This window comes from Mauremys reevesii, linkage group 8 (genome assembly GCF_016161935.1).
Source record: "Mauremys reevesii isolate NIE-2019 linkage group 8, ASM1616193v1, whole genome shotgun sequence".
Classification (NCBI taxonomy): Eukaryota; Metazoa; Chordata; order Testudines; family Geoemydidae; genus Mauremys; species Mauremys reevesii.
The window spans coordinates 105,860,698-105,882,346 of NC_052630.1; the positions used below are offsets into that span (position 1 = coordinate 105,860,698).

At 45.8% G+C, this 21,649-nt stretch overlaps 1 protein-coding gene across 2 annotated transcripts in view; it reads left to right on the forward strand.

Annotated features, from left to right (window-relative positions):
• The window catches only part of EIF2B3 (eukaryotic translation initiation factor 2B subunit gamma), a 140,639-nt gene that overhangs the window by 66,920 nt on the left and 52,070 nt on the right, over positions 1–21,649 (forward strand). For both annotated transcript variants that reach the window (XM_039485799.1, XM_039485800.1), the window contains one exon: positions 6,274–6,363. In XM_039485799.1, coding sequence (XP_039341733.1) covers positions 6,274–6,363 — 90 coding nt within the window. The remainder of the gene's footprint in view (positions 1–6,273; positions 6,364–21,649) is intronic.

Here is a 21,649-nt window from a genome sequence, read left to right on the forward strand (position 1 = left end):
TAGGGCTTGATCCTTCAAACACGTACTGCCACGCAAGGCGCTTACTGCTGTGAGCAGCCCTGTTGACGTCCATGGAAATACGCATGGTAGTAACACTGTAGCCTGATCCTGCACCATTGCATTCAGTGGGAGTTTTGCCATTTCATTTCAGTGAGGCAGGATCAAGCCCTAAATTCAGTAGCATTTGCTGGACTAATGTGTTGCTCAGTAGCTTGGTGCGATTCGTAGGAAGGTTTCATATGTGACATTAAAGAATTCAAACAGTGGCGGCTATAATCACTGCCCATCTAATGCTCCGCCCAGTGAAATGTCTGGCAAGGTTTTTAACAAACAAACAAACAAACAAACCAACTGCATTAATTATTTAGCGCTTACCCAGCTGCAACCAGCTCCTCCCAGCAAATACTATGTGACTTTGATGCTATAATTAAAGGCCTGCTGCCTTCTCTTTTCAGGCTGCTAAACCTGGGTGTATCGGTGCTCAAGACAGGGTTAGTCAGTATTTGTCTGTCTCCCAATCAGCTGGCTCTTGTGGCTGTGACCCATTTTTCCTACTCTTGTAAAGATTGTAGCAGGATGCCATCCTGCTTTGGCTCTTCGGTACCGCCTGCGCCTTTGAACTGGTGATGGAGTTTGCTGCCCTGTGAATCGATTAGATTACTTGCCTCTTGTTACTTTCACCTGAAGGTAACCTTGGCTTAAGCACTAATACATTAAATCACATTTTTTTCGCAGTGGCCTGTTCTGATAGAATAGTATTATCAGTCTAGTTTAGCGTGGCTGTCCTCACCAGAGGTTTACGGTGCTTAGACCAGAGCTTCAGCCACTTGACATTATAATCACAGCTTCAGATGTCATCTGTGGCTCTGTTCTGTTGCAGATCACTTAGGTGATCTCTGGAGCACAGGAGTCCTCATCAAGAGACTCCCTGCTTTAGCCAGCCTATTGTTCTGTTCTTGTCCAGGTCTGAACGCTAGCCTGGATTCTTACCATCAGTTTGTCTTGTTGACGGAGCAGATATTATTTGATGGAGTTGTGAGCAGGATATCCTTTTGCTTCTGGCTGTGTAGTGTTCAGGACTGTAATTTTGTAATAATGATACTTGGACTTAAATAGATTTGTTTCAAAATGTTGCGCAAAGATCAGCTTGTAAACGCTCTCAATGCCACAGGGGGGGTACTATTGTCTCCATCTTGCCAGTGGGGAAATGGACACCCAGAGGTTGTGACTGACCCTGGGCCACACATGAAGTTGGTGTCTAAGCCAGTATTAACTGAGGAGTTCCTGGTTTCCACTCTTCTGTTTGAGCCATGTAATAGGGTTGGCTGCCCCCGAGCGCCCTTTCGTGGCCAGAGATCACTCTGCAGCACCGTGCCTCTGTTTCCCTCTCTTCAGGACCTCTTAAGAACGGTACATAGGCTTCTCTCTGGGTTAAAGCCACACCTGCCTGGATCTGGTTTAATAACACAAACAGTTCAGTATCAGAGGGGGAGCCGTGTTAGTCTGGATCTGTAAAAGCAGCAGAGTCTTGTGGCACCTGATAGACTAACAGACGTTTTGGAGCATGAGCTTTCATGGGTGAATATCCACTTCATCGGATGCATGTAGTGGAAATCTCCAGGGGCAGGTATATATAAGCAAGCAAGAAGCAGGCTAGAGATAACGAGGTTAGTTCAATCAGGGAGGATGAGGCCCTCTTCTAGCAGCTGAGGTGTGAAAACCAAGGGAGGAGAAAGGAGGCCGCCAGACAACTCTCCAATACCAAATTCTACAGGCCACTTCCCTCAGATCCCACTGAGGAATACACCAAGAAACTGCACCATCTACTCAGGACACTCCCTACACTAACACCGGAACAAATCAACATACCCTTAGAGCCCCGACCAGGGTTATTCTATCTACTACCCAAGATCCACAAACCCGGAAATCCTGGACGCCCCATCATCTCGGGCATTGGCACTCTCACTGAAGGACTGTCTGGATATGTGGACTCTTTACTCAGACCCTATACCACCAGCCCTCCCAGCTATCTCCATGACACCACTGATTTCCTGAGGAAACTACAATGCATTGGTGACCTTCCAGAAAACACCATCCTAGCCACCATGGATGTGGAGGCTCTCTACACAAACATCCCACACACAGATGGAATACAAGCTGTCAGGAACAGTATCCCTGATGATGCCACAGCACAACTGGTTGCTGAGCTCTGTGCCTTTTATCCTCTCACACAACTATTTCAAATTTGATGACAATATATATCTCCAGACCAGTGGCACCACTATGGGCACCCGCATGGCCCCACAATATGCCAATATTTTTATGGCTGACCTGGAACAACGCTTCCTCAGCTCCCATCCACTCACACCCCTTCTCTACCTGCGCTACATTGACGACATCTTCATCATCTGGACCCATGAGAAGGAGACTCTGGAAAAATTCCATCACGATTTCAACAGCTTCCACCCCACCATCAACCTCAGCCTGGACCAATCTACACGGGAGGTCCACTTCCTAGACACCACGGTGCAAACAAGTGATGGTCACATTAACACCACCCTATACCGAAAACCTACCGACCGCTATGCCTACCTTCATGCCTCCAGCTTCCATCCCGGGCACACCACAAGATCCATTGTCTACAGCCAAGCACTGAGGTACAACCGCATCTGCTCTAACCCCTCAGACAGAGACCAACACCTACAAAATCTCCATCAAGCATTCTCAAAACTACAATACCCACACGAGGAAATAAGGAAACGGATAACAGAGACAGACGTGTACCCAGAAGCCTCCTACTGCAAGACAAACCCAAGAAAGAAACCAACAGGACTCCACTGGCCATCACATACAGTCCCCAGCTAAAACCCCTCCAACGCATCATCAGGGATCTACAACCCATCCTGGACAATGATCCCACACTTTCACAGGCCTTGGGTGGCAGGCCAGTCCTCGCCCACAGACAACCTGCCAACCTGAAGCATATTCTCACCAGTAACTGCACACTGCACCATAGTAACTCTAACTCAGGAACCAATCCATGCAACAAACCTCGATGCCAACTCTGCCCACATATCTACACCAGCAACACCATCACAGGACCTAACCAGATCAGCCACACCATCACTGGTTCATTCACCTGCACGTCCACCAATGTAATATACGCCATCATATGCCAGCGATGCCCCTCTGCTATGTACATCGGCCAAACTGGACAGTCTCTACGGAAAAGGATAAATGGACACAAATCAGATATTAGGAATGGCAATATACAAAAACCTGTAGGAGAACACTTCAACCTCCCTGGCCACACCATAGCAGATCTTAAGGTGGCCATCCTGCAGCAAAAAAACTTCAGGACCAGACTTCAAAGAGAAACTGCTGAGCTCCAGTTCATCTGCAAATTTGACACCATCAGCTCAGGATTAAATAAAGACTGTGAATGGCTTGCCAATTACAGAACCAGTTTCTCCTCCCTTGGTTTTCACACCTCAGCTGCTAGAAGAGAGCCTCATCCTCCCTGATTGAACTAACCTCGTTATCTCTAGCCTGCTTCTTGCTTGCTTATATATACTTGCCCCTGGAAATTTCCACTACATGCATCTGATGAAGTGGGTATTCACCCATGAAAGCTCATGCTTCAAAACTTCTGTTAGTCTATAAGGTGCCACAAGACTCTTTGCTGCTTTTACAAACAGTTCAAAAATCCTCAGGGTCCCAAATTAAAGTTCATCACCACAACCCAAAAGCTCAAACTTAGCTCTGGCATCTTCTAGCCAGAGCTCATCTTCCCAGTCTGTTCTCACAGCCCGTCCTCCCAGCTCTTCCTAGCTGGAGCTCAGCCGTCTGGCTCTGGCCTCAAGCCCAAACTCAGTCTCGGTTCTCCCAGGAGCCTCGTGGGCTCTGGCCTCCAAACTTCCCTGATGTCCGCGTGTTCCCTGCAGGAGCCTTTCTCTGTGCAGTTTCCTGAGCTTCCCTCCCTTTCTCTGCAGCTTCCTGCTGCTCTTTGTAGGGCAATCACCTGATCTCTCCCAGGTGCGGCTCCATAGTAATCAGGGTTGGCTGGCGGCTGGCCCCAGGCCTTCCAGCCTTTAGGGCAAGCCACCCTGATAGTATTTACTAGACCTTTGTAGCCCAGGCAGCCTCCACTCTTCACCTTTGCACTTAACGGGGATTGCCAGGCCATGTGCATTCAGGAAAGGGAAACCCAGCATTGTGTAGAGGAATGGGGCTCCTTGACTTAAACCCTAAAGCTAGGAATTGTCTCGCGTTGTTTTCCCTGCTGTCCCCCTGCTTTTTCTGTCTTTCTGTTGCTCACTGTCTTTTCCCTCTTCCTTTCTCGCACATCTGTTGTCTCCTCCCATCATTTCTCTCCCCCCCCCCCCCCTTCTGTGTGCTCCCTTTCCTTTCGCTGTGTCATCTTCATATTGTCTCGGGGGGAATGGTCCTGGCCTTTTGCAAACCTGTTTTCGTGAGAGAGCCTATCAGAATTCTCCATCCTCCATAGAAAGGAGGAAACCTTTTCCCAGGATGCTGTGCAGGAGGGAGCCCTCTGGCTTTCAAATGCAAGACCTCAAAACTCTTTTTAAAACTAGTGGGATTCCCTATCCTCTTTGCAGAGAGAACATTGCTATTAGGGCTTCCTTTCATAGCCACTTCCGGCCCGTTGATAACATCGGTCCTGGAGCATTAGTAGGTGAGCTCATGTTTTTGTTAGTGAAGTAATCCCCTCCACGTTTACATATCAGTTTTTAGTGTAACACGCTTTACATTACAATAAAGTGTTACACTATTATTGTAAGATCTTTCCTTTACAAGTGGGATGTTAAGACAATGAATACCTAGTTCATAATACCCTTAGCTTGGGCTGAATGACACACTTGAGAAATGCTCCTAAATGAAAGTAGAATTGTCCTGCTTATGTGCCTTGATAGTCCAGTCCAATCCAATAAATAAGGGACATACACAGAAAAACACTTTCAACAGAACACTCACCGTAGTCAGGTGTAAAGAATGTTCCCTGCCTACTAGTATTGTGGGTTTCTGTCATGCTCTGTACAGAGAACATCTCTTTCCACCTCATCCCAAGACAACCTGCCCAGAGTTGTAAGTGATCCTTTTCCTGGCCTAACACACACAAATAAAAAGGCAAGTGCTCTTGATCCTGGTGAAAGCAGAACAAGGGTGTGGGGTGGCGTAGAGGGGAGCACACACTGGTAGGATGTGTTGGGTCAAGCTTCATAATTGAATTCAGACATCAAAGGGGAAAGAGCTAAAAATAAAGTCAGATTCAGGTGTGGGTGGGAGTTTCCCTCCTTACTAACCCTTCTTGCTTGATGAGGCTCGTTAAAAATACTTGATAGTGTTTTATTGTTATTGACTAGCCTAGCACAGTCCCCGTGTTCTGCTCTGGCAATAGGAAAGATGATCTGACATCCCTCTCCTTGTGCTAGAACATTTTTGAATGAGACGAGTTTAGTATGGAGGGGAAAGTAAAATCAATGTGAAATGCCAAGTCCTTCAGTACAGGGCTTCACCCCGTCTTTAAAGGGAAAGAGGGTGTGCAGGAGGAAGGGATAAATGGGCCTCACTGCTCTAGAGGATGTGAACTGTCCTTTGTTCTTAACACAGATTCGAATCAATAGAGAATACTGAGAGTTACCAGAAATGCTCTCGCTGTGACCAGTCATAGGTAGGACCTCCGCATTCACAGCTGGTCAGCAAGGGCCTGTTCTGTGTGACTACATCACAGAACCACGAGCTGTGACCTAGTGTGGTGTTCCAGTGGGAAAGGTGAGCCACCCCCTTCTCTCAAAGGCCCCCCCAACGTGGTGTTGGAAGAAATACAATTGTTGCCTCCTTGAAGCGAGTTGTGTTCATTAGAGGAGTATGACATTAAAGGGGGCTGGAGCTGCAGTGCCCACAGGTTAGTCTTTAAATGACAGCACCCTGACATTACTCGGTGTAAGTTGGAATAGGCTGGGCCTGTTACCTTGGCTTTCTCCCCAGCAGCGTACAATCTCCGCTTACGAAGGAAAGGTAGCAGAAATAATGACTTTTGGGGGGAAGTGTTTTCCTGTGTAGTTGGTCAGTGCAGAGCCAGCAGGTGTACGTTTATAGACAGATTCCAGTGATGGTCTCTTTGTGAAGCCTGCAGTAGGTGGGTAGGAATACGTTTGCCCCTTGTAAACTTTTACCATCCATTGCTTTAACAACAAGGTAGAGCTCTTAAAAATGGCTGTGGTGTGAGTTCCGTTTTCTTTTCCCTTCCAGGCATCCTCGAATGCACATCAGGACAGGGCTGGCGGATGCCCATCTATACTGCCTGAAGAAGTACGTGGTGGACTTCCTTGCAGAAAACAGGTAAGGAATGGGCAGAGGGAGGTGATGATGCCAGACCTTTAATGTGATACGTAGCTGTCTATCTGCAGCGTTTTGCATCCGTTTCTAAAATCAAATAACTTGTCCAAACACTTAGCTGTGTTTAAAAAGCTCTGATTTCTATTAATTTCTGAGCCTTTGTTTTAAATCCCGCAACAGCAGAATTAAAAAGCAGACAAATTTGCCTCTGTTCTGATAATCTCACCGTGTCCCTTACTTCTACCTATGCAGCTGTACTTCCTAGGCTAGTCATTTTTTCTAGGGTTTCCTCACCGGGTAGAGATGTAAATACATTTCCGGCCTATTTCTTTTTCTCCAGTACGTGCTCAGTAATCACCTTTTCTCTCCTCCTCCCCACCCACTATTTCTGTAGCATCCTGTGTTCTTAGTTTGTGTTGTTCCTATGTGGAAACTCTGAGACCACCCACCAAGGGTAAGGAAAACATCCATTTATGGAAGACGAGAGTGATCCTGGCTATAACATTTCATGAAACAGGAAAAAAAATCAACGTGTTTACCTTAAACCAAACACAGCTAGTAGTTCAGCCTGGGGACGACTTTCAGTTCCTAGATCTTCTGTGGCATCTGTCATGCCCACTCCAGATAGTGAATGTTCACTAAGTTCTCAGATATATTTTCCCCCTTTGAAGTGAGATGGAGGCTAAAGGTCATAACTAGATGTTGAATTCATAGCCATATATCTTAGCAGAGAAACTGACAGGAGAGAGAACATTGAGGAAGGAAGGAACTTGTAGTGGCCTTGATCACAAAGGAAGGCACAAATACAGGTTCTCATGATGCATGCCCTCTCTTGGGTATTGCTTGGAGGTTCCACATGTGGAAAGTCTGCAGGATCAGGACTGTTTGTGTGTCTCTTTTAAATGGAAAATCAGTGACAAATCCCCAGGGGACACTCTCTCCGCTGTTGAGTGTAGTGCTTCTCTATTGCTGGGACTGGCACTTGGGATCAGTTAAATTAATCATAGGCATTGGTAACAAATCTTGATTGGCCACGGATAGCTGGTACTTGGAGCAGCCAAAGCTCCCAGTGCTCGGTTATAGTTCATTTTGGAAGGCAGGTGGCATTTGTTTGTGGGTCACATGACATCAGAGTGAAACGTAGTTTGCGCCTTTCTTTCCTAAGTGAACACATCGGGCCATATTTTCACAAAGGCCTCAACCCATTTAGTTTTACAGGCGCAAATGAGAATGTTAGATGTCTCATGCCTTTCACTGCCTATATTGTGCCCTCCTTGTCTGTGTCTTGTCTTAAACGTAGCTGGTAAACTCTGGGCCATCAGTGCCTCACATAGCTCAGTCCTGGTCCCTGTGTGTATACAAATAATAATTTCAGAGGGATAGAAATCAGCATTTTTTTTATTGGCATCTGTGACGGTGCTGCCCGTGGGAGCCAGCTGAGGTCCCCCAGTCAGGGTGAACTGCAAACAAAACGGGGCAGACAAACCCCAAACGCTGGTGGTTATTTCAATACTTAGATTTACCAACCAGCAGAAAACAGCTTCTCTAGTACCTCACTGGTCACTTAGAAGTCCAAACCACGCAGTTCCCTTAAAGTACCCAGTCTTAGGCCTCTGTCCAGACACACCTGTCAGATATGATGATGATTCCTGAAAACCTGATCTCATTATATAAAAGAAAAAGTTCTTCCAATCCCAAAGGATCAGCCACACTCCCAGGTCCAATTATAACTTAGATCTTACCCAAAATACACGCTATAGTCAATTCTTATTAACTAAGCTAAAATTTATTTAAAAAGAAAAGAGTGAGTGTTGGTTAAAAGATCAATATACATACAGACTTGAATTCAGTTCTTGAGGTTCAGATACATAGTAGAGGTGAGCCTGTAGTTGCCAAAAGTCCTTTTTGAAATAGTCCATAGGTTATAGTGCAATTTCCATATTCAGGGTGGCTCCAGTCAATGATTGGGGATCTCAATCCTTGTGGCTTAAGGTTTCCCCCTCTTGAAACCCAAAGCAGATTTGAGATGAAGAAGGATCGTGTCCCAGGGTTTTTATACATTTCCAGCAGCCTTTCCTCCTGAGAAAACAACAGGCTTAACTCCTTCTCCCAAACATCCTGGCAATTAGCACAGAGTAATTTATCCATTAAACAGTTCAGATACAGGTTACCACAACCTTCAAAGAGACACATAGACAATAATACTATTTCACTCAAGTATCATCATAAATGTTAATATTCCTTTTTTGATCTTTGAATTAAAACTATAGCAATAGACAAGACTTGTTTGCTTACATCACAAGACCTGATCAAACATCTATCCTTGAGATCTCTAACAATGCAGACTGCATTTCAAAGCTCTATTCATTTACATATCTTCCTAACCAGTCCTTAAGGTTCACCCATGGGTCAGGTCAGTCGGTGAGGTGAGTTAATTAACTCTTTCTGGCCCTGTCATCTTTGAATGAGATATTATATCACACTCATAATGTCACAGCATCCATAAAAGGCCTGTGCAAAATTAGATCTCATTTTTGAAAATTTGGCTCGTAATATTTTTAAGGCTTGTAGCATGAAGCCAGGTTAAGGTTTGACTTCAGCAAGAGCAGGATTGCACTTTCTGTTATGGAAATGCCAATTCTGTTCTCCATGCCTGTAATGGCTCCCTGGCCTCTTCATTTGTGCAGTGATCATTGGCTGTCCTTTAGCTGTATGCTAAACATGCCCACATCTCTTAAATTAGGTTTTATTTTCTAAGCCCTTTAAATTATGATTAACTTCTTGGCTTCATGTATCAGACCATTTAGTTAACATTTTCAAGGCTTGATAACAAAACTCAATTACCAACCACAGGTGGCTGCTAGTTTAGCTTTATTCAGCTACATGTTTATTATTCAACCAATAACCAACTGCAAGAGAGCCAATCACAGTACAGTATTGCCATGCTTGGAAAATGGGATTCCTGCCACAGTGAATAACCCGGTTTTCAGGCTTCCGGCACTGGTGGGCATTCTCAGCTTGTTTTTCTTTTCTGGGGGAAGGGAAGGACAGTACATACTCAGATCTTTCCATGCTCAGTAGCAGTATTCCAGGACTTTTGAAAGATCCTGTGGAATATTTTTGCCTCAAAAGTACTGACGTTTATATGATTGTTTTTCAGTGTAGAGAGAAAACTTTCATTAAGATTTTACATTTCTTCAATTCCGCGCTGGGGCTGGAGAAGCTCAGATGCCTTGTTTAAGTTTGAGTGTGGTTAAAACTAACAGCAGGGCCTGAAGTGAACAGTGAAGCTGTTGTACTGTGCCAGGAAGCACTGACACAGTGTACTTCCTTGGTATTGCAATATTTACACTGTGTTAATATTGGAACTTGGGGATGTGGTGGTAGGAATAACTTGTCTTTTTTCATTGTTGCAGCATCAGTGAGGGATCCACATTTTGTTTTCATTGTATTTTAACATACACAAGCAGAAAACACCTTGCCTAGCAGTTAAAACCTCGGCTCCTAGGGCCAGCTATGGTGCAGCATGTTGCCGAGGAAGATTATGATTACTGGCAGGTTGTGGGATCACCTGGGGAGCACAGAGTGCCTGTCATTCCACATAGCATAGGGGCCTGGTCTACACGCAACGTAGTGCCAGTTTAATTGAAGATGTGAGTTTTAAACTGGTTTAATTACATCAGTGCGCCTTTGGATGGGGAGACGCTTAAATCAATTTGAATTGATTGAATGTCTTAAAGTGAGCATCAGCTATAAAGGGGGGGGGGGGAATATCCTTTAACAACAGCTTAACCAATTCACAGTTGGTTGAAGTATGATTGTTGCTTTGGATATGAAAAGATCACACCCCAGAGAAGCCATCCAGTAGTGCAAGATTTCTAGAGAAGACACGAGTCTTGTGGTTCAAGAACAGGATGCAGTGTCAGGATTCTGGCGTTCTGTTACCAGCTCTACCATGCCTTCCTTCATGACCTTGGGCAAGTAATTTCATTTCTCTGTGCCTCAGTTTCCTCCTCTGCCCAGGACTGTTGGGAGACTAATCAATGTTTGTAAAGTGCTTAGAACTATCTGATGGAAGATACTATGAGCGCGCTAATTCTTATTAACCAGTCCATAACTCGGCTCACAGAACTTCAGGCTTGATAATATATTAAATGTGAATGAGTAACTGATATTCCCACTAGAAGTTCTGTTATGTTATAGCAAAGTCTGTTGGCAAAGAAAACAAGTTCTAGAGCTTCCGAAAAGCAAGGTTCCCTAGTGCATCTGAATGATGGTCGGTGAAAACTGCCATTATTTTTGTCTTATGTATTATGTGTATGGAAAATACTGCACTGTTTGTGTCCTTGCAAAGTCAAGAGGTCATACACCCTTGCTATTGTTTGTTTAAACCTGGGAAAGGTTTTTCCAGGGTTTATTTCTTCACAGAAGGAAAAACACACTTTGTGTGTGAAAAAGTTGATCTTTTTGGCAGTTAAAATGGCCCCCAAATCCCACGCAACTCTCTAACACTATCCCAATTCTGAATTCCAGCGGAACAGGTCTATAAACTTGTGACAGTCCCACTCTGCCCCGGCACAATACACACATTACACTAAGATGCTCCAAACTTGCTGTCTTCCAGGGGAGTTACCTATAATGTAAACTTAAGCAGCAAGAAACAGACTTGGTCTAAAATTTACCCTGAGCTCGGCTGTTCCTAGGGATTTTCCCTGCAGGACCTTCTGTTCCCTCTGCCTGTGAGAGATTGGAGCTAATGGGACCACCTCGGTATTGGTGCCATGGTGAGTCAGCAGAATACCCCTACATAACTATCTATCTCTTAGAACTGGAAGGGACCCTGAAAGGTCATTGAGTCCAGCCCCCTGCCTTCACTAGCAGGACCAAGTACTGATTTTGCCCCAGATCCCTAAGTGGCCCTCTCAAGAATTGAACTCACAACCCTGGGTTTAGTAGGCCAATGCTCAAACCACTGGGCTAAATCCCTAGACCCTGATACCAGTGTGACTCAATAGAAGATCTTGCTTCTCTATGCAGGATCCAAAACATGGCACCTGTGAGAAAGTTTTTCCTTTTTAAAAATAAATAAATAAATAAAATAAAGCCTCCTTTATGAGGTTAAAGATAACTTGAGGGCCAAATTGTTAGTTCTAGGAGACCCTTGGAGTGGTGAGGGAGAAGTGGAACAGTGCTGGCCGTGTGTTAATTACAGGAGCCATTCTGCCAGTGTGGGGCTGGATGGCTCATGGTGAACACCTGCACCTCAAGGAGAAGTGCACAGTATTGCTTCTCTTAAAAGGATCAGCATGCAGCAAAGGCCAGCACGCTGCAGACAGCTGCAGAGGCTGTAGCTGGCTTGGGGGCATGCTCACACCCCACAGCTGGCAGGCCTCACACCCTTGGGGCTCTGTGGTGCTGGCCAGCACGGTAGCCAGTCCCCTTTTCTGGCACTCTCTCTCGAGCACTAGGTTGGAATCCTGCCTTGCTGCTGCCTGCAGGGGAAATGGAAAAAGAGTCCTTATTCCCTTTTCCCTTATGAGCACAGTCGGTAGCAGAGGGAGGATCAGAGCCTGTGCTCTTCGAACACGCATGCTGTATAGGCAGGTGTTAATATCAATGCAGTACGTGCTCAACGTTGGCTTGCTTACAATCCCCAGGAAACTTTCAGTGGAAAAATAGTGATCTACATGAAATAACATAGTCGATTTTCATTTGTTCCGTTTCCAGAATATTTCCAAAGCTCTACCCTGGCAGAATTTCTGTTTAAAAAAATAATACAGCAACTTTTCTGCTTTACAGAGCTTATCATTGACACCCCAAAACCCCTTTTGTGAATTTGTGCTGGCAGAGTGGAGAATGGGGGTCTGTGCAATAGGTATGGATTTGTGTGTGCGCGTGCGCAATGTGTGTTTATAGTACACAGGATGTATCAATAATATCGTGCCCACAGTCAGTTGCAGGCACAAAGGATAGCATTTATGGTAGATGGCTCACGGCTTGATTGTCCCCACAAATGAGGCCTCCTCGGCTGAATGCTGTCATTTTCACCCTCAATTGATGGTGGGCAGTAAATTAGAGGCCAAGCTGAGGCCTCTTTAACAAATATAGCCCTACTTATAATTTCCCCCCCCAAATCATTTTTATTGTATATATAATATATGAAAAAATGTGGTTCTTGGCTAAGATCACTTGTCAGACTTCATCCTACTGCAGATTTTTTCTGACTCCATAAAATACATGTTCTCCCTCGAGTCCATGTCTGTGTGGATCCCACTGGAGCTGCACATGCACCCCATGCATGCGCTTGGAATCTTTTGCCTACCAGGCTGTGTCTGGGCCACGCATGTGTCCTGAGTCACCTCATGCTCCCATAACAGGACGTAAAGAGCTAAGCGGTCCTGCACCCTTCGATTCCCTCTTACCACTCGTGGCAATGAGACGTGAGGGGGACTGTATCTGACTCGGTTCTGACTTTCAAACCTTACCTCAGTAAAGAAGGTTCATCCCTGATTCCTTTTTATTCCTTTCTTTATTTTAATTTTCTCTAAGAACATAAGAATGGCCCTACTGGGTCAGACCAAAGGTCCATCTAGCCCAGTATCCTGTCTGATGACAGCGGCCAATGCCAGGTGCCCCAGAGGGAATGAACAGAGCAGGGAATCAGCAAGTGATCCATCCCCTCTTGCCCATTCCCAGCTTCTGGCAAACAGAGACTAGGGACACCATCCCTGTCCATCCTGCCTAATAGCCATTGATGGACCTATCCTCCATGAATGTATCTAGTTCTTTTTTGAACTCTGTTATGGTCTTGGCCTTCACAACATCCTCTGGCAAGGAGTTCCACAGGTTGAATGTGTGTTGTGTAAAGAAATACTTCCTTTTATTTGTTTTAAACCTGCTGCCCATTAATTTCATTTGGTGACCCCTAGTTCTTGTTTTATGAGATGTAGTAAACATCACTTCCTTATCTATTTTCTCCACACCAGTCATGATTTTATAGACTTCAATCTTATCTCCCCTTAGCCATCTCTTTTCCAAGGTGAAAAGTCCCAGTCTTATTAATCTCTCCTCATACGGCAGCCGTTCCATACTCCTATTCATTTTTGTTGCCCTTTTTCTGAACCTTTTCCAATTCCAATATAATTTGTGTGTCTCCCCACCCCCACACCAAAAAAAAAGAGAGAGCAGTTAGAACAGACAGAGGGGAGACCTCCCTGTACAGTGCGGTGAGACAACCGCTAGCTATGGTGGACTCCAAATCTTCGAGGTTTAAACCCTGAATCCACCCTAGAAGAAGACAGCAGCTGCCTGTTCTGTCTCGGGGAAGCACATGTCCCCAGCAAGTCTTATCTGCTGCTCCTTTTTGTCTTGCATGCGAAAGTCCTGAGATATGAGCCTCAAGTTACCCCTCTTGGAGCAACCCATGAGGGTAACTTCAGCTCCAGGACCTTGGCTGTCCTCCAGGATTCTTCGACGCTGTCCTTGTAAGGGCTTGTCCTTGTGGTGCATCCCGGCACTGTTGATCGTAGGCTTTTCCATAGCAGTGCTCATCCGGGCCATGCATGCGCTCTCCAGCTGTCTCACGGCGCCTGTCTGTTCCGTTGAGTGCACGTGCGCAGCCGCCTCCCCCCTCCAGTTCCTTCTCAACCGTCCTTGGCTGAAGACAGAGCTCTCCGCAGTGTGACAGCCCTTTCTCCCTAGAGTATAAAAAAAAAATAGAAATTAGTAGTTAAATTTTCTTTTATTGTAGATTCATAGTTCGTTTTAAAAAAATTTTCTTCAGTACTTAAAATTTGTTAGTTCTCCTTAGTTCATAGTCCCCCCTCAGGGCATGAACATTAACGTTAATGACTATGCCAGGTTCCCCTGGTTTTAAGAGATGCGGCTTCTGCTGCCAGGCAATGCCTAGATCCGATGGACACACTCAGTGTGTGAGGTGCCTTGGAGAGATGCACATTCCTTCTAAGTGTGTTCATTGCAGCAACTTGAGGGCATGAGCCCACTGAGACCGGGACCTCCGTCTGAAGATGATCCTAATGGAGAAATCACTTCTCCCAGGATCAGACAAGGATCCCCTAATCACTTCCTCCCCCTAATAAGGAACAAATCCATCTGAGTCATGACAGACAACGTAGCATGCATGTTCTACATCAACAGACCAGGGGGGGCTCGATCCAACTCCCTGTGCACCGAAGCCATAATGCTATGGGACTGGTGCAGCCGCTACAAAATAGACATCTCAACCTCTTACCTTCCTGGATGCCAAAACACCACCGCCGACACCCTCAGCAGACACTTCTCACGGGCACACGAATCGGAAATGACCCCCACAACCCTCCACCGAATATTCAGATGATAGGGGTTCCCTTCCATCGACTTATTTGCCATGCCCCGGAACCGCAAATGTACCCGGTTCTGTTCCAGAGCAGGACTCTGCCCCCGATCCCTAGGGGATGCCTTTCTAATTCGGTGGGACAATTCACTTATGTACACGTTCCTACCAATACCACTAATCCACAGAGTCCTATGCAAAATAAAGAAAGACAACGCCACAATCATTCTGATTGCTCCAGCGTGGCCCAGACAAACATGGTACCCTTACTTGTTACATCTGTCGATCTGTCTGCCACAGACTTTCCCATTTTATTGCAGGACAACGGACAAGTCCTATGTCCACAACTAGAGAAGCTCCACCTGAAAGTGTGGTTCCTCCGTGGTTCCACTGTTTAGAACAAGTGAAAAATATTTTACTAAACAGCAGATGCCAGTCTAAACGCACTGCTTACCTGCAGAAATGGAAGCGTTTCTCCACGTGGTGTTCAAACAAACAGATTGCTACATGTACTACCAGTACTAGACTATTTGGTCGAATTGAAGAATTCAGGACTATTGCTAAGCTCTATCAAAGTTCATCTAGCGGCGATTAATACTTTCCATGACACAATCGAGGGCTTTTCAGTTTTCACACACCCTATTACAAAGCACTTCATGCTTGGTCTACAAAACCTCTATCTGGAGATACATTCTCCCACCCCCACATGGGACCTCCATTCGAACCAAAGGCTACCTGCCCCTTATTTCACCTGTCCATGAAGGTGGTTTTCCTAGTAGCCATTACCTCCACTAGATGAGTTCGTGAGATTGGCGCACTAATGGCCAACCCACCCTACACCATCTTTTTCAAGGACAAGGTCATATTATGACCCCATCCAAAATTTCTCCCCGAAGTGTCATCAGCCTTCCATATCAACCAACCCATTCACCTTCCCACATTCTATCCCAAACAGCGCACGTGCTCACAGGATGCAGAACTACGCACCCTAGATGTCAGATGGGCAGTAGCCTTCTACCTGGACAGGACGAGATCTTTCCGAAAATCACCGAGACTCTTTGTCTCGACAACGGAATTCCAAAGGGTCAGCAATATCCAAACAACGACTTTCAAAATTGATATCAAACTGTATTAGTCTGTGCTACAAAACAAGGGAAATAGAACCCCCTGTGGGCAATACATCCCATTCCATACATGCAATGGCAACTTCTGTGGCTTTTCTTCACAATGTACCCATTTCAGAAATTTGCAAAGCCACCACTTGGGCTTCAGAACATACCTTTACTGATAAGTAGGGTAGTTAGTAGCAAAGCAGCATCATCAGCAACCACATATGGTTTATAGAAGATGCACAGGCATGCTGTGTGTGTGGTGACTACACTCTACTGAAAAGAAGTGGGTATTCACCCACGAAAGCTCATGCTGCAGAACGTCTGTTAGTCTATAAGGTGCCACAGGATTCTTTGTTGCCTTTACTGATAACTATGCCATTACACAACATTCCAGGGACGATGGCATACTTGGCCTTCCGGTCCTCTCTACTTTGGTTAGCCATATACCTCCAAAGTCTCCTCATCCTTCATGGGTACTGCTTTACGTTCACCTGAAGTGGAGCACCCACAGGGACAGCACTCGAAGAAGAAGAAGAGAAGCTTACTCACCTTGTGCAGTAACTGAGGTTCTTGGAGATGGTTGTCCCTGTGGGTGCTCCACTACCCACCCTGCTCCCCTCTACTTTGGAGTTTGATACGAGGACTCTACGGTAGAGGAGGAACCGGGGGGTGGGGGCGGGCTGCGCATGTGCACTCAATGGGACAGACAGGTGCCATGAGACAGCTGGCCCGGCTGAGCATTGCTATGGAAAAACCTCCAATCAATGGTGCCAGGACACACCGTCACCTGAAGTGAAGCACCCACGGGGGGACACATCTCAAAGAACATCAGGTACTGCACAAGGTGAGTAACCCTCTCTATCGTCTCAGCGAGCCCCTTGGCTGCTGGGCACCACGCTCACTTCCAGCAGGGAAACAAAGGTACCAGAACCTCTGACATCAACATCCCTGACACTGGCTGCATTAACCTCGGCCCCACTCCAGGGCAGAGAGACCCAGCTCTGCACCAGGCATAAACAGCTGTAAGTGGGCAACGCATCCACCCCACAGGGAGAACTCTAGGTCGAGGAAGAAGCCCTCAGCATTACACCGCAAGAGAAATTGAGGCTGAGAGAGTCTGGCCCAATTGTACCGACTTCCATGCTGGCGTCAGAACCTTTCGCAGCACCAAGATATGCTTTTAAGCCTCCTTCGCTGCTCCTCTCAGTACTGGACTAGGCAATGGCCCTTGCACAGACCATCCATCGTGTAGGCATTGTGAGCGGGTGGAGCATGCCCAGTGCACTCCGGCCAAATTTGGCGCAACAATGCCGCCCCCGGGAGGAGCCTGCCCCGGAGGAGCAGGCATGCTGGCGGGGCATGACTGCGTCCGCCTGGTCGCGCTGGCTCTGGAGCTCAGCAGCGCAGGCGCCGCGCGCGCGCGCGGCGCGGCGCGCGAGCTGAGCTGCCAGGTAGCCGGGCGCGGAGGTCAGCCCGAGCCGCGGAGACCAGCCACCGCCCGCGGTCATGCCGGTCCCCGGTCCCGTCGCCCCCGGGGCTCGGACCTCCGCCGGCATGACTGCGCAGGTCCACCCCAGCGGCCCGCCCCTGGGAAAGGGCCGCCCCAGGCAGGTGCTTGCCCCGCTGGGCTCTGGAGCCGCCCCTGCCAGTGCAGATCGACCCTTAGAAGAATTTAGCTGAAAAACAAAGTCTCTTCTGAGCATGTGTGAACTGTGATTTTTTTTGTGTGTGTGTGCACCCTTATAACTTGGCCAGATTTGGACATTTTTTCATGGGGCTGGCAAACGACACGTCCCTGACACAAAGGTGAACTTGTGAAAAATGTCAAGTCTCTGCACCGAAGCATGGAGGCATGCTAGAGCTTCTCAACTACGTTTTTGTTTTTTTAAGGGATGGGGGAATTGTTTGTTTGTTTTTTAACATGGACAAAACAACATGTTTTTCCCTACTCTCATTCTTGGAAACAATTGAACTATTTTTGCAGAAACTTTCCAAAAAAATATCAGCCTGAGGCAAACACCTGTTATGGGTAGTTTCAGCTGAAATGGTTAACTTTTGGCAAAGTTTATAAGCAAGTGAAAACAAGGTCTTCTACTGGAAAGTATTGGTCAACCTTAACTTTGGGTGGCACCACTTGCCTGTAATAAACATACATGGCAACTTAGGGCCTGAGTTTTCAGAAAGCAGATACCATATTGCATTTGCCCTTGTGTAGTTACTTTCCTTTGCAACAAACTGTGTAGTGAAAGTCCAGCTCGATCCGCTGGCTCACTTTTAATGAAGCTAACCCTTGCCTTTTGCACTGCTGAACTAAATAGGAATAAACCGGGCTTTTTCTCCTCCCCTGTGGAAAAAAACGGGACAGCAGAGAGACGACATGGGTCTTTTAAAACTGGGGGTGAGGGTGAATTTGTGTGAATGCTCCCGCTTGGATGTCTGTGTGGTAGGTTGTACACAGAGGCCTCTTGCAAGTTTATGTTGAGGTGCTGCAGACTAAACCAGTGCGTTTTTTCCTTTTTCCCCTGTAAATGCCTTTTTATCATTCAGACTGTCACCTGTGTTTTCTGGCAAGAGCTGCTGGCTGGGGGAGGTCTGGCAGAGCTAAACTCCCGGCTTGGTGGTCTTTGTACAGCCTTAAAAACAGAACCTGCTCTGTGAATACCTGCAAGTTAACATGTGTCAGCCGTATGGTTGGAATGTTTTCTTCTTCGCTTTAAAGAGGGGCTTTATAATGAATACTTTCCTTGTGGTCCAAATGGGTAAATAAACAAACAGGTCCTGCAGGAAGTGTACTGTATGTAGACAGAGCAAATAGATTGTAGCTCTCCAAACAAGTGAAAAAAATCCCAACCTCACCCAGCCGTGTGCATTTAAGCAATTAGAACATGAAATGTGTGTTTATCTTCTCCATTTTCCTTTCACATCAGATGTTGCCCCGTACCAGGCGTGACAAGACTCAGAACTTGCCAGATCATCGTCTTTTTCTGGTATTGATTCAGCTTGTTCATGCAAAATTCCTTTATTGAAACTTAAATGGAAAAAACCTCAACTGTTTAAACTTGACCTGAGCAAATAATTCTCAACAAATCGGGTCTCTGATGAATGCAACTTCTCTTTCTGTGTGTGGAATATCCACAAGCAGAGCTCAGCTTCTGTGAGTTTGCTTATTTCATTGGGTCAGTTTAATTCTGTGGCTTGATCATACATAGATCCTTTGGTGTGAGAGCTCAATATGCCATATTTGAAATTTGAGCCATGCTGGTTGGTTACGATTGGTCCAAAGTCACATGGTGGTGTTTCTGATCCCTGACTGGGTGAGCATGCAGGCACCTCTGTGACAAATACTTGGAAGTGAAAATGTTCCTATTTGGTTTCTGTAAATACTTGTGCGTATGGTGTTGAAATTTGCCGTCCATGAGCATTTGTGCTAGTACGATTCAATAGGCCTGATCCTTAGCCATTAACTCCAGTGGAGGCACTCTGGCTGAGGATCGGGCCCATTGACTCTAACGGCGGAAAGTGAATTCCGAAAAGACCTGAAAACGGCCAGTGGTGATTCACTTAACAATTAAAGCAGTTTTGATAGGATTCTTTTTGCATTATTCAGCTACCTGTAGCCTCAGCGATTAGCCCCTGGTCCAATTGAACTTTGTCTCCATGTAACCCGTAGTATGTTTTTTGAGCCAGTTGTGTGACTCTATCAGGCCTGTCTCCTCTAGGCTTTTTAATCTTTGTCTCCTGGACAATATTGTACAAACCTCCCCATATCATTGTAATACCTTGTTCTTTTCCACACCGTGCCACTTGTGTATAAGGCAGGATTTTTGTGTGGGAAAGGGCCATTTACTCCTGCCATGCGTTCCTCACTTGATGACACAGTCCCCTGTGTATGACGTGACAGCATACGGTACCTGTTTACAGCTGAGAATTGAATAGCCGAATACTTTCCTCTCCCAGGTTTTTTTCTCCCATTAGAATTAAAAACTGACATAATTTCCCCCTGTTTATACTAGGAAAATAATTATGGGGAGCACTAGTCCCTCCCTCCAGGGTTAACTTGGAGGCTGGCTCCCAGTTCCTTTCTCTCCACCCCAGATCCATCACAAACAGTCTGATCCACCTGAATGATCTCGATTTCCTCTCAGCCAAAGCTTGATTTTTTTTCTGGAAAATTAAGGAAAACTGTAATATTTCCCCTGTTTCTCTCTGAGGATTTTTCTAAAAATGTTTGGTTTCCTCATAACTCTAAGCCCGTTTCTTTAGTGCTCTGTGGCAGGGTTAGCTGAAACAATGGGGAAACGCACTAGAGCTGACAGGTGCAGTGGGAAATGACCTACTGCCGGCAAAGCCCGCGGCTCCTTCACAAGCAGTAGGTACTTTCTTAGCTTGTGGAGATTATGGAGATATTTTTGGTGCTCTTGCAAAAATACGAAACACAGACATGTAATGTGAGAATATAAAATTAACAATAAATGTATATACTTCTATCCACTTACTATAGATATGTCTATATTTTGAAGTGTGTACGTTCTATAGGTACATCTTTCAAGGTGTATTTTATATACATTTATCTAAATGAATACATATGTATCTTAAGTTTACATAATACACCATTTTTTGATGTACAGATACCAGTTTGTCTGGTGCGTTATATACACACGTTGTCTAGGTGTGATATCAGAAAGCCTCTTGCAAATTGAGCCTGGCCCCTCAGGCAGTTTGCAGACAGTGTGTGGCTCAGATACACATGATGCGGGGGAGGTGCTGGCAGGGAACCGCAGGTGGGGCTGATCTGGCAGAAGAAGGGGATGCTGTCTGGGAAAGATTGCGATCCATTACTGAGCAGTTGGTGAGGACTGCCAAACTCCCTGGGTGGCCTTCAAGGGCAGCAGAGACTTCCGTTAAAGAGCAATTCTGAAAAGCTGTTGGCATTCCCAGGTAAAGTATTTGGTTAACCTGGAGCTGTCTGGTGTTCCTGTTGTTTTCTGGGTGGCTCTAGGTGGGCAGAGTTAAGGGTGTTTGGGTGATCCAGTGTGTGTGCACGCACGCATACTTTCAAATGGTTTGGGCTTTTAGTTAAGAGGAACCTTCATTTCCATGGTTTGTTTTTAAGAAAGCTACCTAGTTCTCTTAATGTAATTTGGCTGAAGTAGGTCCCTGGGAATGTGACTACTGGCCTATGTGAACCCAAACATTGATAGAACTCAAGAACAGTTTTGCTGTGTCCTGCCTTCACGCTGTCCCTTCCATAATTTAGTCCACCCTACTTTCAGAATATGCTGTCTGTGATCATCGCATGTGTGCTCCCTCTGGCCAGTCATCACCACCAAGAGTCCTGAGATTTTTAGAGGCAATCTTGGGGGTTTGAGAAATTCACTCAGAAACTTTGGTCTAAGGTCAAAAGCCCGAGGGTAGGCAGGAACGCTGAACGATGGCTGTAGAAAGAGTCACATGCAGGTGGTCAACTTGTCAGAACCGAAGGTCTTAGTTATTGAAAATCTGGGACAACAAGGATGGCAGCAGGCAGGAAAAATTGTCTTTCAACAGAATGTTTCTCAAAGTTTCCATGACTCGTTTGTGGATTTTTAGCTCCAATAATATAAAAGACACTGACAAATTTCCTAATTAACGTGAGATTTGAAAAATAGAGATTTACTCTCTTTGCATCAAACATTTTTGTAGCAAAACAGGGACAAAAATGAAAGAAGCACTAATGTTTGTTCAGTGCCCTGGTTAATGCTGTTGGTTATTAGGTTAGGTACAAGGAACTGCCTAACAGTTTATTGACACACCTGGTTTCTTTGGAGTTGTTCTTTTATTGGTTAAAATTAGTCTTGGGTTAGAA